Source organism: Micromys minutus, assembly GCF_963924665.1.
Source record: "Micromys minutus genome assembly, chromosome: 27".
NCBI classification, from domain to species: Eukaryota; Metazoa; Chordata; class Mammalia; order Rodentia; family Muridae; genus Micromys; species Micromys minutus.
Window position 1 is genome coordinate 39,520,194 of NC_137962.1, and position 13,903 is coordinate 39,534,096.

Consider the following 13,903-nt stretch of genomic DNA (forward strand, 5'->3'; position numbering starts at 1 on the left):
AGGGTCGGGGGACAAGGTGAGCGGCGGCGGCGGTGGCGCGCGGGGTGTGAGCGCGCGCGTGGCGGCCCCGCCCCGTCGGGGGCCGGGCAGGTGTGGGAGGGCCGTGCGGACCCCGCCAGGACTGGCCCCGAGAGCCGGCGGGAAACAGGAAGCGGGGGTGGGGGGGTGGGGAGGCGCGGCTGGCCCGTAGAGCGGCCGGGAGGACCGCCGGAGCGCGGCGGGGCGCGGGCGATGTTGGGTGGCCCGGGCGGCCGCGGGGCTGGGGGCGGAGCCAATGACCCAGAGGGCACCGCCCCGTCGCACCGCCGGAGCCGTCGGCCGAGCACCGAGCCGGGAGCCCAGGGCAGCTGCAGCGCCCGTGGTGAGTGCGGGGAGGACACGGGCGGGACAGCAGCGTGAGGACCTGAAAGGACGCTGACGGGACGCTCGGGAGGACGCGGGTGTGACCGCGCGAGGACCCGGGAGGGTGCAGGCAGAGCGGCGTTGGGGTCCCGGGAAGCCGGAGCGAGACAGCGCTGGGACCCGCGGGCGACGCCCAGGTGCGGTGACTGCGGCTCCGTGCCCACAGTGCCTGTCGCCCGCAGGCCCCGAGGACGCGGCCATGCAGGGCCGAGCGGACGCGGGCGAGGCCGATGAGGAGGCCGGGGCTGGTTCGGGGTCGGAGGCCGAAGAGGACGCGCTGTGGGAGCGGATCGAAGGCGTCCGGCACCGGCTGACGCGCACCCTGAACCCGGCCAAGCTCACGCCGTATCTGCGCCAGTGCCGCGTCCTGGACGAGCAGGACGAGGAGGAGGTGCTCAGCACCTACCGTTTCCCGTGCCGCGCTAACCGTACGGGTGAGCCTGCCGCCGCCAGGGGTTTCCTCTCACTTCCCAGGCCCACTCCAGAGCGGACAGCTGGATGTGATTGCCAGTGCCGATGGCGACCCCTGTGGGATCTTTACTGTGCTCTTTGACCTCTCGGGTTCTCTCTGTCCCATTTGTGTGGGAATGCACTCCTTGAAGAATCAGTTTTTCTCAAGAGCTCAAGTCCGGGTCCAATTCTCTAAGGTTCTTCTCCCACTGGGTATCTTTGTACCAGGACTGGCAAGGGAAATAGGAGTCTCAGGGAACTTAAGTCGATGAGAGAGAGCATTTTGCCTGGGTGAGACGCAGGCATCCGATGCCCCCAGGCACGGGTTTGCTGCGGACCTGCTTCAGAGCAGGTGCTGTGGGGAGGGTCTGGTGTTCTTACCCAGGGCAGAATGAGCTTTGCTCCCTGATGTGTTGGGACAGGTCTCTGTGTGTGTCACAGCCCAAAAATCTGGGGAACGTAGGCCCTGGAGCATTATGGGGGTGGAGAGCAGGGGCACTGGGGGAAGCCCTCATCCTGACCTCTGTCACAACCTTTACCCTCAGGGCGTCTCATAGACATTTTACGCTGCCGGGGCAAGAGGGGCTTCGAGGCCTTCCTGGAAGCCCTGGAATTCTACTACCCAGAACACTTCAGGCTGCTCACTGGCCAGGAACCTGCCCAACGCTGCTCCATGATACTTGGTGAGCAATCTCAGTGGGTGCCCCAGTCTCAGTGCCAGAGCAGAGGTTTCTTACCCTAATCACACTAGGGGCCTGTTTCCACTGTACCCACTGGGCAGATGAAGAAACCGAGGCACAGACTGCAGAAGTTTACACAGTAGGTGAAGGGTAGGGTGAGTTCAGAGTCCATGTGCTTAGCATGACTTTCTCTCCTCAAGCATCTTTACGAATGGTTTGGCTGGACATCGAGTTTAGTTTCTTCTATAAACATTCAGGAGTGGATGAGATGGCTCCGTAGATAAAGACAGTATAGCCAGCAAGCCTGGTCACCTGAGTTCACACCCCGCTACCCACACAGTAAGAACTGATTCCTGAAAGTTGTCCTCTGCTCCACATAGATGCTTCCCTCCCCCAAACAAACACACAAATGTAATAAGGAATTTAAGTCCAGGGTGGTGATGTTTGTTTGTAATACCAGCCAGGAGGCAGAGGCAGGACCAAGTTTGAGGCCAGCCCAGCTTGGATGCACCTTGTGCGTCTTGTTTTTTGAGACCGTTGACAAGGCTCCTTGTGGGAGCAGCTACTCAGGATCTGATTCCACTTTTTGAAGAGACAGCATACTTTCTCTGTTTTAGTGAACCCGTCACATAACTCAATGGTGGAGTCCCTTGAGGGTGGACAACCAGATCGGTTCAGGTTTTGTGACGTTCCCTCCTCCCCTGGCCATCTCTGGTGGTTCTACTCTGAGCTGGGAGTTTGTGGAGTTTCTCAGGGAATGTGTACATTTTGTTTTGAATGAGTAAAATTTAAGTGCCATGACCCTAGCTCCCTGCCCCAGCAGAGTGTGAGGGCCCCCCTTTGCTTTATGAGTCCTTTATATGAATAAGAGCACCATCTTGAAACATTTTTGCCAGATAGTTCTGTAAAAATCATGTTTGAGGTTTACATCTTCTGTGTCTTTTTGTGTTTTAGAGACAAGGTTTCTCTGTGTAGTCCTGGCCATCCTAGAACTCCCTCCATAGGCCAGGCTGGCTTCAAACTCAGAGATCTGCCTGCCCCTGCCTCCCCAGTGATGGGGTTAAAGGTGTGTGCCACCACTGCCCAGCCAGCTTTGTGTGATGTGGTTCATAGTTTACTATTCAGTCACCAGCAGGTAAACAAGATGGGTAGAGCCTCAGTATTTGCTTTTGGTATCATGAAGTTTAAATAAGTTGATACAGTGTCTAGTATAAAGAATGAAGCTAACAAACATTAGTTACTGGTATTACTGTTCTTGCTGGTGGATGAAACCTGTTTAGTTTATCTCTCATGTTTTTACTTAGTTTGCTTTTCTTGTTTTGTAGGAACTCTTTATGTATTATGGCCTTGAACCCCATTATAGTTTTTTCCTACCTGTTTTTTTTTTTTTTTTTTTTGTCTTGTCTTTTAACTTTGTTACCTCTTTTACTACAGAACTTTTCAGAGTTTTGTTTTCCTATCGGATTTTGAGACAGGGTTTCTCTGTGTAGCCTTGGCTGTCCTGGAACTCACTCTGTAAAGAAGGTTGGCTGCAGATTTAAAGATCCACTTGCCTCTGCCTCAGGAGTGCTGGGTTTGAAGGCATGTAACACTGCTGCCTGGCCAGCATTTTTTTTTTTTTTTAACTTTTTAAACTTTATTTTAATACAGACTTGTCCACTTTTTTTTTCTCTCCCAACTCCTGGATTTTATGTCTTGTTTGCAAAGACATTCCCTGTCCAACAATAGCAACGATATCTTCTAGAATTTTCCTCCTGCCCTATTACGGTTTTTAGTTTTTCTGTGCAGTCCAGCGTGTCTCTGGGTTCTCTTTGACCCTTCTGAATATTCTACCCCCCACCCCTTACCTGGCAGATGAGGAGGGGCCCGAGGGTCTGACTCAGTTCTTGATGACTGAGGTCCGGAGGCTTCGGGAAGCTCGAAAGAGCCAGCTACATCGAGAGCAGCAGCTGCAGGCCCGGGGCCGGGCACTGGAGGAGGAGCGCGCAGGGCTAGAGCAGCGGCTCCGGGAGCAGCAGGCGGCACAGGAGCGCTGCCAGCGCCTGCGGGAGGACTGGGAGGCAGGCAGCCTAGAGCTGCTTCGTCTCAAGGATGAAAACTACATGATCGCCATGCGCCTGGCTCAGCTCAGCGAGGAGAAGAACTCGGCTGTGCTGCGCAGCCGAGACCTGCAGCTTGCGGTAGGCCCCGGAGAGGTGGTGGGATGGAGAAGGGGGGAGGTGGCAACATGGTCACCAGTACGTGTTTCCTATTCACCATCCCGGGTCTTGGGTCTTGACTGATAATCAATCCCTGGCTGCCGTGCGTTCACCTTTCATTGCCTTACGACTGGTTCTCTCTACTCAGGGACACACCCCACAGAGCACCTGGCCATTCTGGGAAGAGTTTTGTTTTCTTGCTATCTTTTTGAGACAGGGTATCCCAAGTTGGCCATAAACTGAACATGTAGCTGAGGATAGCCTTGAACTTCTGACCCTCCTGCCTCTTCCTCTCAAATTCTGGGCTTCAGGTGTCTTGTTTATGTTCTGTAGGAACCCCAGGGCTTTGTGCCTAATAAGCAAGCGCTGTAACTAATTGAGGTGTACCCCTAAGCTCTGGGAGCAGTTTGGGTGGTCATCCCTAGGATGTTGGTATTAGCATTAGTAAACAGATGCTGCCACGTGTCCTGCTGTGCCCAGGATAGCCCCTACAACAGATTTATGACTTGCTGAATGTCAGTAGTGCCTAGAGCCTTACCTTGGGGCTGGAATGGGTCAGTGAGATCCAGGCTTGGAATGTCAGATGTAGAGCGCTTGGCAGAGGCTGAGGTCCACGCCTGCATCTGTCAGCCATTCTGTCGGCCATTGCAGTTCCCCAGTGCAGGCTCCACGGGGGGCCTCATCTTGTCCTCACCAGCACAGGCACGGTGCTCAGGTTCCATTCCCTGTGCAGATGCAGGGGCTCACACCGGTCAAGGGGCTTGTTCAAGGTCTCAGAGCCTACATATGAACTGCACATGCCTGGTACCCAAGCAGGCCTCCCGAGGGATGCCATTCTGCCTGTCTCGGCTAGTGAACTCCTGCTGGTTCCTTTCCAGAGGATCCCCAGGTTGCCTTTCAAGGCTTGAGTCCCCCCTCCAAGGCTGAGGGATGGGGTCTGTCCCTCACTGTCCTCCATTGTTCTTGGGACTCCAAACGGAGTTTCTGCCATGTCTGAAGACCTCCATGTGTTGTCCGAAGCTCTGAGAAGCTATCTGGCTCAGAGGTTCCTTGTGCCAGTGGGTTCACAGTGGCTTCTGACCTTGGTGTTTGGAGCCCCTTCCTGACCAGACTGGCTTCAGTGTTGGTGGTAATGACAGGCACTGGGGGTAGTGGGACTCTGGGCCACCATTGTCTGGGTTTATACAAGCTGGCTGGCTCAGTGTTTCGGGGAGGGAAGCCCAGATTGCTGAGGCTGCTGTCCCTACTTGACGTGTAGCTGATGTGTTTGCAGTCGAAAGCTGATTGGACAGCTGCCCTCTGAACATCTGCTTCGTATTTGGTGCTAAGTGGGGACTCCGATTGCTCTCAGTTGCTGATGAGCAGTGTCACGTAGGGCCAGGCTTCTCTCCTCGTGCCTCAGTTTCCTGATCCTTAAAGTAACAGGTCACCCCGAGGATGCTTAACATTGGAAGTACCCCTGAGCGTTAGGTGTTTGCTCCCCACACACTTTTTACTTCCCTACTGGGGTTGGGTGCATTTGTGGTTCTCATTGCTGGAGGGGGAAACTGAGGCACAGTACGGTTATCTATAGCTCTTTCCTAGTACCCTGAGATTGAAGAAGCTTTGCTGCCCGCCTGGCTGAGGGTCGGTGGGATCTTCCTCCTTCCTTCAGCTAATCCACTCTTTTGGAACCTGACATGGAGCTTTGTCAGGTTTCTCCCGAAGGGGCCGTTACTCAGAGAGGGCAGTGTGACAGTCAGTGCCCTGGTGGGGCTGCCAGGGGCCGTGGCAGGCTGGGCTGGCATCCTCTTTGTCACTTGGGTCTGTGCATGTGTGACTGGGAGATGTTCTGCGCGTGTCCCGTCGTTGGGGGTGGGAGCTACTGCGGGAATGGCTGGAGTCTGGAGAAGAGTCTGACAAAGGGGAAGGGCCCTTTGTCACCTGCGGTGCTCATGGTTGGGATCAGCCGTTTCGGTGGCTGCCCTTGCATTTAGAGGGTAGTGAGTGAGATCAGTGGAATAAAGAAACCCCCACACCACCTGCATGTCTTGGAGCTTTTCCTGTCTTAAAGTTTAAAGAGGCTTTGCAGGTGGGGGGAGTGCTCAGCACAGCCATGGGGCCTGGTCTCCTCCCACCATGGACAGGTGTCTGATTTAATACGGCGGTTTATAGGGTGCAAAGTTAATGAGCTGTTATTTCTGAGCAACATAAGTTTAAGGAGCTAACGGTGTAATTTCGAGCTCAGGAGTTTGTACACTGGGATTAAAGGCATCCGGGTTTCCTGGAGACTTGTCTCCTGAGCTCACTGGGGAAGCTGGCTGGCCCGAGGGTCAGGCAGGATCCTGGGTGTGCAGTTGTGGTTTGCTGTGAAGGGTGTGGCCAAGCTGGCCTTTGAAACCAGCTGTCTTTCTCTGCTGGATCACAAAGCAGTGTTTTGTGAGGGGAAAGGAATGCGGGGGTCAAGACTCACTGAGTCTTTGTGGAGGAGGAGGAGTGGACTGTTAATTGGAAGATGGACTGACCCAGCTTCAGACGAGGGTGTGTATGCTTGCGCTGTCAGGGCCTCTGGGACCTGGAGCACTGGCTGTCATTCCCCAGACCGGGACACCGGTAGGACACCAGGTGTTGGTTCTCTTGCTGATGTCCCCAGAGGTCGTTGTGCTCTTTCCCCCACAGTGACCTCGCTGATGGCCTGCACCTGTTGCTCTTCTTTCCTTAGCCCAACCTCCCCAGATCCCACATGCGTTTGGCAAACATCCCTGGCCAAGAACACTGTACTCCAGCGAACTGACCATTCGTGTCGGTTCTTGGGCCAAGATGCTATCATCAGCTGGCCACCCCCACCCAGCTCCCAAGCCAGGCTCTTGCTTCCCACACTGAGCTGGTGACAGGCCAGGGCTCTGGGATCCCTTTAAAGCCCCACAACGGCTGTGTCTCATTGCTAGTGACCCTGCAGCCTGCTTTGCCCTGTCTTTGTCTTCCTTAGTTCTTAACAATTCGAGGAGGTGGAGAGGGAGAGGAGCGTGTGCTGATAAAAGCTGAGGCTGGGGTGGGGCTGGAGAGATGGCTCAGCGGTTAAGAGCACTGGTTGCTCTTCCAGAGGTCCTGAGTTCAATTCCCAGCAGTCACATGGTGGCTCCAACCATATGTAATGGGATTTGATGCCCTCTTCTGGTATGCCTGAAGACAGAGACTGCGCACTCATATACATACTATGAATAAATAAATCTTAAAAAAAAAAAAAAAAAAAAGCTGAGGCTGGGCGGAGTTGAGGGACTGACTTGTTCAAGGTGTCAGAGTACAGCGGTGAATACCTAAGCCTAAACCTGAATACGAGGATGTTGGCATGAACCAGCAAGCCAGTCTTTTGGAGAAAACCTCTCCATAAGGATTTTCTTTCCTCTTTCCTTTGTTTAAAGACAGGATCTCACCGTGTAACTCAGGCTGATTTGGAGTTTAATATTAGCCCAGGCTGGCCTTGAACCCTCCTGCTTCAGCCTCCAGCGTGTTGAGATTATGGGTGTGTGACATAGTTGCTTTGTGAAGAGTTTCCTGAAGGGACCCCCACTTCCCTGTGTGTGTTGGAGCCTGGGCTGGAGGGGCAATCCTTGGCTCCTGGGCTGGATGAGGCCCTCAGGTTTATCACTGCTTTCTCCTGGTCTAGATGAGGAGACCCAGAGAGGCACATCCAATAAAAGCATGCCTTGCTCAAGGCCACCCTCACTCCAGGCAGGGCAGGGTCCAGACCCTGTTCCACTCTCTATACTTAAGTAGTCTCCCCCTTTCTCACATTGACATTGGCCAAGCTGTTTCATGCAGGGCATCTTTTCATGGCAGTCCTGGTACAACAGCCTTGGCTTTGCCCACTTCCCTCCTCCCTATCCTGGATTTGCCCTGCCTTAGGCGACACCCTGCTTAGGCTACTCAGGAACCTGGGGACATCTTAGTGGTTCCCAACGGGTCCCCATCCAGGCTGACTCACGTCTTGGGCCTCAGGTGGATCAGCTGAAGCTCAAAGTCAGCCGGCTGGAGGAAGAGTGTGCCCTGCTGAGGAGGGCCAGGGGCCCACCGCCTGGGGCTGAAGAGAAAGAGAAGGAGCCGGATGGCGTGGATCTTCTCTCTGAGCTTCGGGCGGAGAACCAGCGGCTGACGGCTTCACTGCAGGAGCTCCAGGAAGGTCTTCAGCAGGTAGGACCCTGGTGCTGGACCTCGGCTGCTCACTGTCCTTCTGACACCAGAGCCTGAGAGCGTCAGCAGCAGAGGCTAAGGACTCACCTGGCCCATGCAGGGTGGGGCCTCTTCTCACCTGACGCTCTTGGTAGACAGTCCTTAGCATGCTGCTCTCCTTGGGGGTTCAGTCCCGGGTCTGTAGCCAACCCCCAGAACCCCATAAAACCGCACCCCTGAGCGTATATGAGCACTTTCTTATAAAAGGAGGGTTAGAGATCAAGCCCAGGGCCCTGCTTTATACTGAAACCCTAGTTTTCCCTGCTGCATGATTGTGTTTTGCTTTGGCCTGGGCTCATTCTAGTCTCAGCTGATCTAGAACTGGTTATGTACGCCAGACTGGCTTCAAACTTGTGGTAATCCTCCTGCCTCTTGGGTGTTGCAATTACAGATGTGAACTACCCTGCCTGGTAGAGTTAGGCTTTTTTGAGACAAGTCTCAGTATGTAGCCCAGGCTGGCCTTGAATTCCCAATTCTTCTATCTCAGGCTCCTGAGTGCAGGCCTTGTAGACCTGCGCCACCCACTCCTGGCTTCTGGAATTTAAGAAAGGAGTCTCTGACCCTGAAGTGCTTGGGACAGCCTGGGTGGCTCTAGGACATGTTTAGTAACCTCTCTCAGGTCTGTGGTACTGTGGACTTGCTATTGGTCCACACAGAAAGTGGGAGTAACATTGTTTTTTCTTTTTAAGATGTATTTATTTTTATTTATATGAGTACACTGTAGCTGTCTTCAGACACACCAGAAGAGGGCATCAGATCCCATCACAGATGGTTGTGAGCCACTATGTGGATGCTGGGAATTGAACTCAGGACATCTGGAAGAGCAGTCAGTTCTCCTAACCACTGAGCCATCTCTCCAGCCCAACATTATTTATGTTGTGGTTTGGAGGTGCTTGATTAAGCCAGTCCCTAGGCCTTGGATTCAGGATCAGCCCCTTGGAATCTTTTAGTCAGGGGGATAGGGATAGGCCTTGGGGAATAATAGTACTCTGGTGAGGGGCCGGAGGACGAGAGTGGGCTAGGGTTTTGTTTATGACCAGGGTCCTGGCTGAGCTCAGAGCACACCCTCATCCACTCTCTCTGGGCCGCACACATCTTCTAGAGGGCAGTGGAGCTGGAGGGGCCAAACCACTTTCCACATAGGGAAACTGAGGTCCAAGTGCCAAAGCCTGGAATAGTAGACACTTGGCTGATTTGGAGAGTTGAGGGATGTGTGTCTCCCTTTCTCCATACGCCTAAGGTGGGGTGGGAGCCCCAGGGGTTGAGGTAGCCTCCCACTTTACCCTGCAGGAGATGAGCCGGCCAGGAGCTGCGGGTTCTGAACGCATCCTGTTAGACATCCTGGAGCATGACTGGAGAGAGGCACAGGACAGCAGGCAGGAGCTGTGTCAGAAGCTCCATGCTGTGCAGGGCGAGCTGCAGTGGGCAGAGGAACTGCGGGACAAGGTAGGGACCACTCACCCCTGTTCCGATCCAGCAACTTCCACTAGATGCCCTGGTCTAGGAGGGGGATACTGCCAGGCATGGTGGGTTGTTTAGGCATTGCAGATTCAACAGTAAACACCTCTAAGAGTCCCTAAAGGAAAAAAAAAATCTTAAAACACAAACCCACAGGGTTTGCGGATTTAGCTCAGTGGTTGAGTGCTTGTCTAGCAAGAAAGAGGCCCTGGGTTTGAACCCAGGTTCCGTTCTGAGCACCCGTGTCAGGTTGCTCCCAGAGGCTGGTGAGTGTTAGCTGCTCTGGTCTGTCTTCTGTTGACATCTGCACTTATGGGTTTATATCCCACCACCAAACACACACGCATACACACAAATAACACATCTTCAACGCCAATTCTTGGAGGGGGTGTGTATAGCAAGCAGGTGTACGGGGTGCACACCTGGGACCCTAAAGCAGTTCACAGAGCCGTGGGCTGTTGTGCCTGCAAGGAGCTGAGAAGAGCAGCGGGGTTTGGGGATGAAGTCTCCATGGGAGACCAGAGTTGGTGTGGAGGATGCTGTTGGTACTATCGAGCCTGCTTTACAACTTATGCAGCTGAGGCTCAGCGAGACAAAGACAATGGTTGAGGATATCCTGCCGGAGAGGTGGGCACTCGTTCCTGGGTTTTGGGGGTTCTGAGCCTCACTCACCTGCCCTGCCCACAGTACCTGCAGGAGATGGAGGATCTGCGGCTCAAGCACCGAACTCTGCTAAAGGACTGTGACCTCTATAAGCACCGCATGGCCACTGTGCTGGCCCAGCTGGAGGAGATTGAGAAAGAGCGGGACCAGGTGAGCGGCAGCCTGCTAAGTGGCATCCCTCATCCCATCTCTGGCTCTGATTTAGGGAGGAAGAGGAGGAGCAGGGGAGGAGGAGGAGAATTGGGGAGGAAGAGGAGCAGGGAAGAGGCAAAGGAAGAGGAGCAGAGGAAGGAGGAGGGAGGAGGGGGAGGAGGAGGAACAGGGGGAACGGGGAGGAGGAGGAAGGGGAGGAGGAAGAAGGTACAGGATTGGCATTGCAGGAAGAGACTTTAACCGTGCACTGGTGAATTGGTGAACTGAGACGAAGCTGGCAGGTCAGGGAGACCGGTAAGCATCTTCACATATACCCGGGCAAGCCTGTGAGTGTGCTGGATTGTAAACTACGGGCCTCAAAAGATGCCCACCAGTCATATGAGCCTCACAGTCTCCCAGAGACTCTGCTCTAGTCTCTCATTGTGCGGAGCCCAGAGAGGGTCAGCCTTGGTGATGATCACACAGGCGGGCAGGACTGGAGCAGGGCCCAGACCCTTGGTACATCACACAGGGGTCCTGGGATTGCAGCCAAGAGCTCTCTGCCTTTTCCCATTGAGCACTTAAGAGATCCGCCCTGAGCTCTCCTGCCCTCCCAGATCCTCCTGTATCTCAGCTCTCTGCATATATTTGCTGATAGGAGGAACCTGCAAATATTTGCTGATAGAGGAATTCCCAAAGGTTTTGGCTTTACATCCCTGGCACCACAGGCTTGCCTCCTGTGAAGGCTACAGGGTAGCTGAGGGTTCCTGACCAGTTCCTTTATGCCCATGACCACTGTGTGGGAGCTCACCCCTGTAGGCAGGGCAGGAGGTTGTTGTCCTACTAACACATGTGGTAGGAAGCCTTTAGAATGTAGGTTTGGGGTGTCATCCCTTGTGTTGTGTCTCTGGTGCTTTGGAGCCACCAGGCTCTTCCAAGCCCTCCAGGCCTTTTATCCCAGCTTCTTCAGAAGCAGTGCAGGCAAGTCTGGGCCTGGGCCTGGCTCTCAGGGATTTCTTCATGCAAAGAGCATCCCCTGGGCTGAGTTGAACTCCTGGCACCTGTAGGGAGCCAAGTGCTGTGATTAAAGTTAGGTTCACAGTAGATCTCTTGAAAGTATCTTTTTGTTGTTGTTTTTTTGAGACCAGGTTTCCCTGTTCAGCCCTAGCTGTCCTGGAACTTGCTCTGTATACCAGGCTGGCCTTGAATTCGGAGATCTGCCTGTTTCTGCCTCCCAAGTGCTGAGATTTAAAGGCATACTCCACTACCACCCGGCTGGAAAAAGCATCCTTTAAAAAAATGTTTTTTAATATTTATTTATTTTTATATACTTTAGCTATCTCCAGACACACACTAGAAGAGGGCATTGAATCCCATTACAGATGGTTGTGAGCCATCATATGGTTGCTGAGATTTGAACTCAGGACCTCTGGAAGAGCAGTCAGTGCTCTTAACTGTCGAGCCATCTCTCCAGCCCTGGGAAACGCATCTTAAGTTTAGGACTGTGATATTCCTGGACTCTGACCTTCCCAGCTAGAGCCACCTGTAGCTCTGGCGGTATTTTTTCTTCCTCCAGTAAGACCAGTGATCCATCTTCTTAGTCCAGTGGTTGCCAACCTTCTTAATGCTGTAACCCTTTCCTCCTGTTGTAGTGAACCCCCCCAAACCATACAGTTATTTTCACTGGTACTCCATAACTCCAACTTTTGCTACTGTTATGAATCATCGTGTAAATATTTTTGGAGATAGGGACACACAGGTTGAGAACTGCTGTCCTAGTCTCTCTGTAGAGATGATAAGAGCCGACCCAGGGCCCCCAGAAAGTGTCCCACTGGCAACAGCACTGGCTCTTGTTCAGTCCAGCCCACTGAGGCAGCACCATTCCCTCAGAGGTTGGCTACCCTGTTCTCTCCAGGCAATCGAGAGCCGGGACCGGATCCAGTTGCTGTATTCTCAGAGCCTCATTGAGAAGGACCAGTACCGCAAGCAGGTGCGGGGACTAGAGGCGGAGCGCGATGAGCTGCTCACCACGGTCACCAGCCTGGAGGGGGCCAAGGCCATGCTGGAGGCACAGCTACAGCGGACACAGGGGGGTTCCTGTCTCAAGGTGAGTAGGGCCTAAGATATAACACCCAAGGACTGGGTTGCTGTGGACTTGGGGAAAATATATGCCGGCCTAAGGCTGGGCCTCTGCTGTGAGCTCTAGGCTCCCGAGACCTCAGCTAGGTCGGACCGTGGTTGATGTTGACAATGGGTTGTAGCTGAGAGGTTGTGGACTGACTGCTGGCTTTTTGCGACTGCTCTGGGCACAGAGGATCGTTTGAGCTGACTGTAAACACTTGGCAAGGACTCTCAAAGGCAGCTAGGCTAGTCAAGCGTGGGTCTTAAAGTTCCACAAGAGAATAGCTGCTCCAGTCCTTTCAGAGTGTGGGGCCAGAGGTCTGCTGGAGGTCACTCAGTCAGGTGGTGCTGGCACAGGGCCTGGTCCTTTGGGAAATCAGACAGTGGTCCTCGGACTCTGCCGGGAGCTCTGTTCTGTTTCTGGTCATTTGTGATGAGCTCATGAGCCTGGAGGAGCAAAAGGAGGAGGCAAAAGTATGTGACCTCTTAGTGTCAGAACCTTGGTGGCTTTTGCTCTGAGGCAAAGACAGACCAGTTCTGGCCCCTAGGCCCAATAGGTTGGGCTTCTCCCACCCACTTAGCTTGGTCCTGTGGGTCTTAGTATCTTGAATCCAAGACTCTGTCGTGGTCCTGCCTTAGGACCTTTGCATGTGCATTTGTCCAGATCGTCCTTCCTAACTAGACCTGCTTTGCACCCCCATACCCTGAGTCTGCAGCCCAAATCCCACTTTGCTTGGTGCGCACAGGGTCCTCTGCTGGGCTCCCTGCTCAGTGTAACATTTCTTCTGCCGTCCTCACATTTGGGATGATTTTGCTCCTCTGTAGTCCGCCCCCTTTTGCGGCATGGGCTCTGGCATCCTGTGTCTGTATCTTCCCTGTGCCTGGCACGTGGTGCGTGTGCAGTACGGACTGGCAGTCCGGTTCGGCCCTGCTCACCTCCTCCCTTGCCTCATCCTCTGGCAGGCTTGTGCCTCTTCCCACTCCCTGTGCTCCAACCTCAGCAGCACCTGGAGCCTCAGCGAGTTCCCATCGCCACTGGGAGGCTTGGAAGCTACAGGAGAAGCTGGGGTATCTGAGCCCCACACCTCGGTAAGATATCACCCACTCCAAACACAGGGAAGCCTGGGACTTTCCTAGGTTGCCAACACGCACAGTGCGTACGGTTTACCAACCGTTGCATGTCACAGACAAGCACAGACAAGGCCCCGGGGAGACAGAGAACCTTTTTATTTTCACATGTGTTTGTATGTGCAGGTGTTTCTTGCATGTCCCTATGTGAGCAAGCATATTTGTATGTGCATGTGGAGACCAGAGGTCAACCTTGGGTATTGCTTTTCAAGAGCCCACCCACCTAATTTTTTCTTTAAGTTATTTGATTATTTTTAATTATACGTGCGTGCATATCTGTGTGCACACGAGTACGGATAGCCTCAGAATCCAGAGATGTCTGGTCCCCTTGGAGCTAGAATTAGAGGTGGTTGTGGGTGTTTAATGTAGGTGCCGGGAATGGGGCTTTATCTTCTGAGAGCGACACAAGCTCTTAACCATTGAGCAGTCTCTTTGGCCCTTTGTCATTTTTGGAGACACTCT

At 53.7% G+C, this 13,903-nt stretch overlaps 1 protein-coding gene across 3 annotated transcripts in view; it reads left to right on the plus strand.

The window, feature by feature from the left end:
- Positions 1-231: 231 nt before the first annotated feature.
- CARD10 (caspase recruitment domain family member 10) overlaps positions 232-13,903 on the plus strand; it is a gene marked incomplete at its 5' end in the record, with an annotated part of 28,461 nt that continues 14,789 nt past the window's right edge. Inside the window, 9 exons of one of the 3 annotated variants that reach the window (XM_080939033.1) lie at positions 232-361; positions 585-836; positions 1,398-1,535; positions 3,387-3,712; positions 7,709-7,900; positions 9,230-9,385; positions 10,085-10,210; positions 12,108-12,299; positions 13,277-13,402. In XM_080939033.1, the coding sequence (XP_080795159.1) occupies positions 232-361; positions 585-836; positions 1,398-1,535; positions 3,387-3,712; positions 7,709-7,900; positions 9,230-9,385; positions 10,085-10,210; positions 12,108-12,299; positions 13,277-13,402 (1,638 nt within the window). Of the gene's footprint in view, positions 362-385; positions 837-1,397; positions 1,536-3,386; positions 3,713-7,708; positions 7,901-9,229; positions 9,386-10,084; positions 10,211-12,107; positions 12,300-13,276; positions 13,403-13,903 lie in introns of those variants that run through there. The other 2 variants (XM_080939034.1, XM_080939035.1) reach the window with 2 other exon arrangements.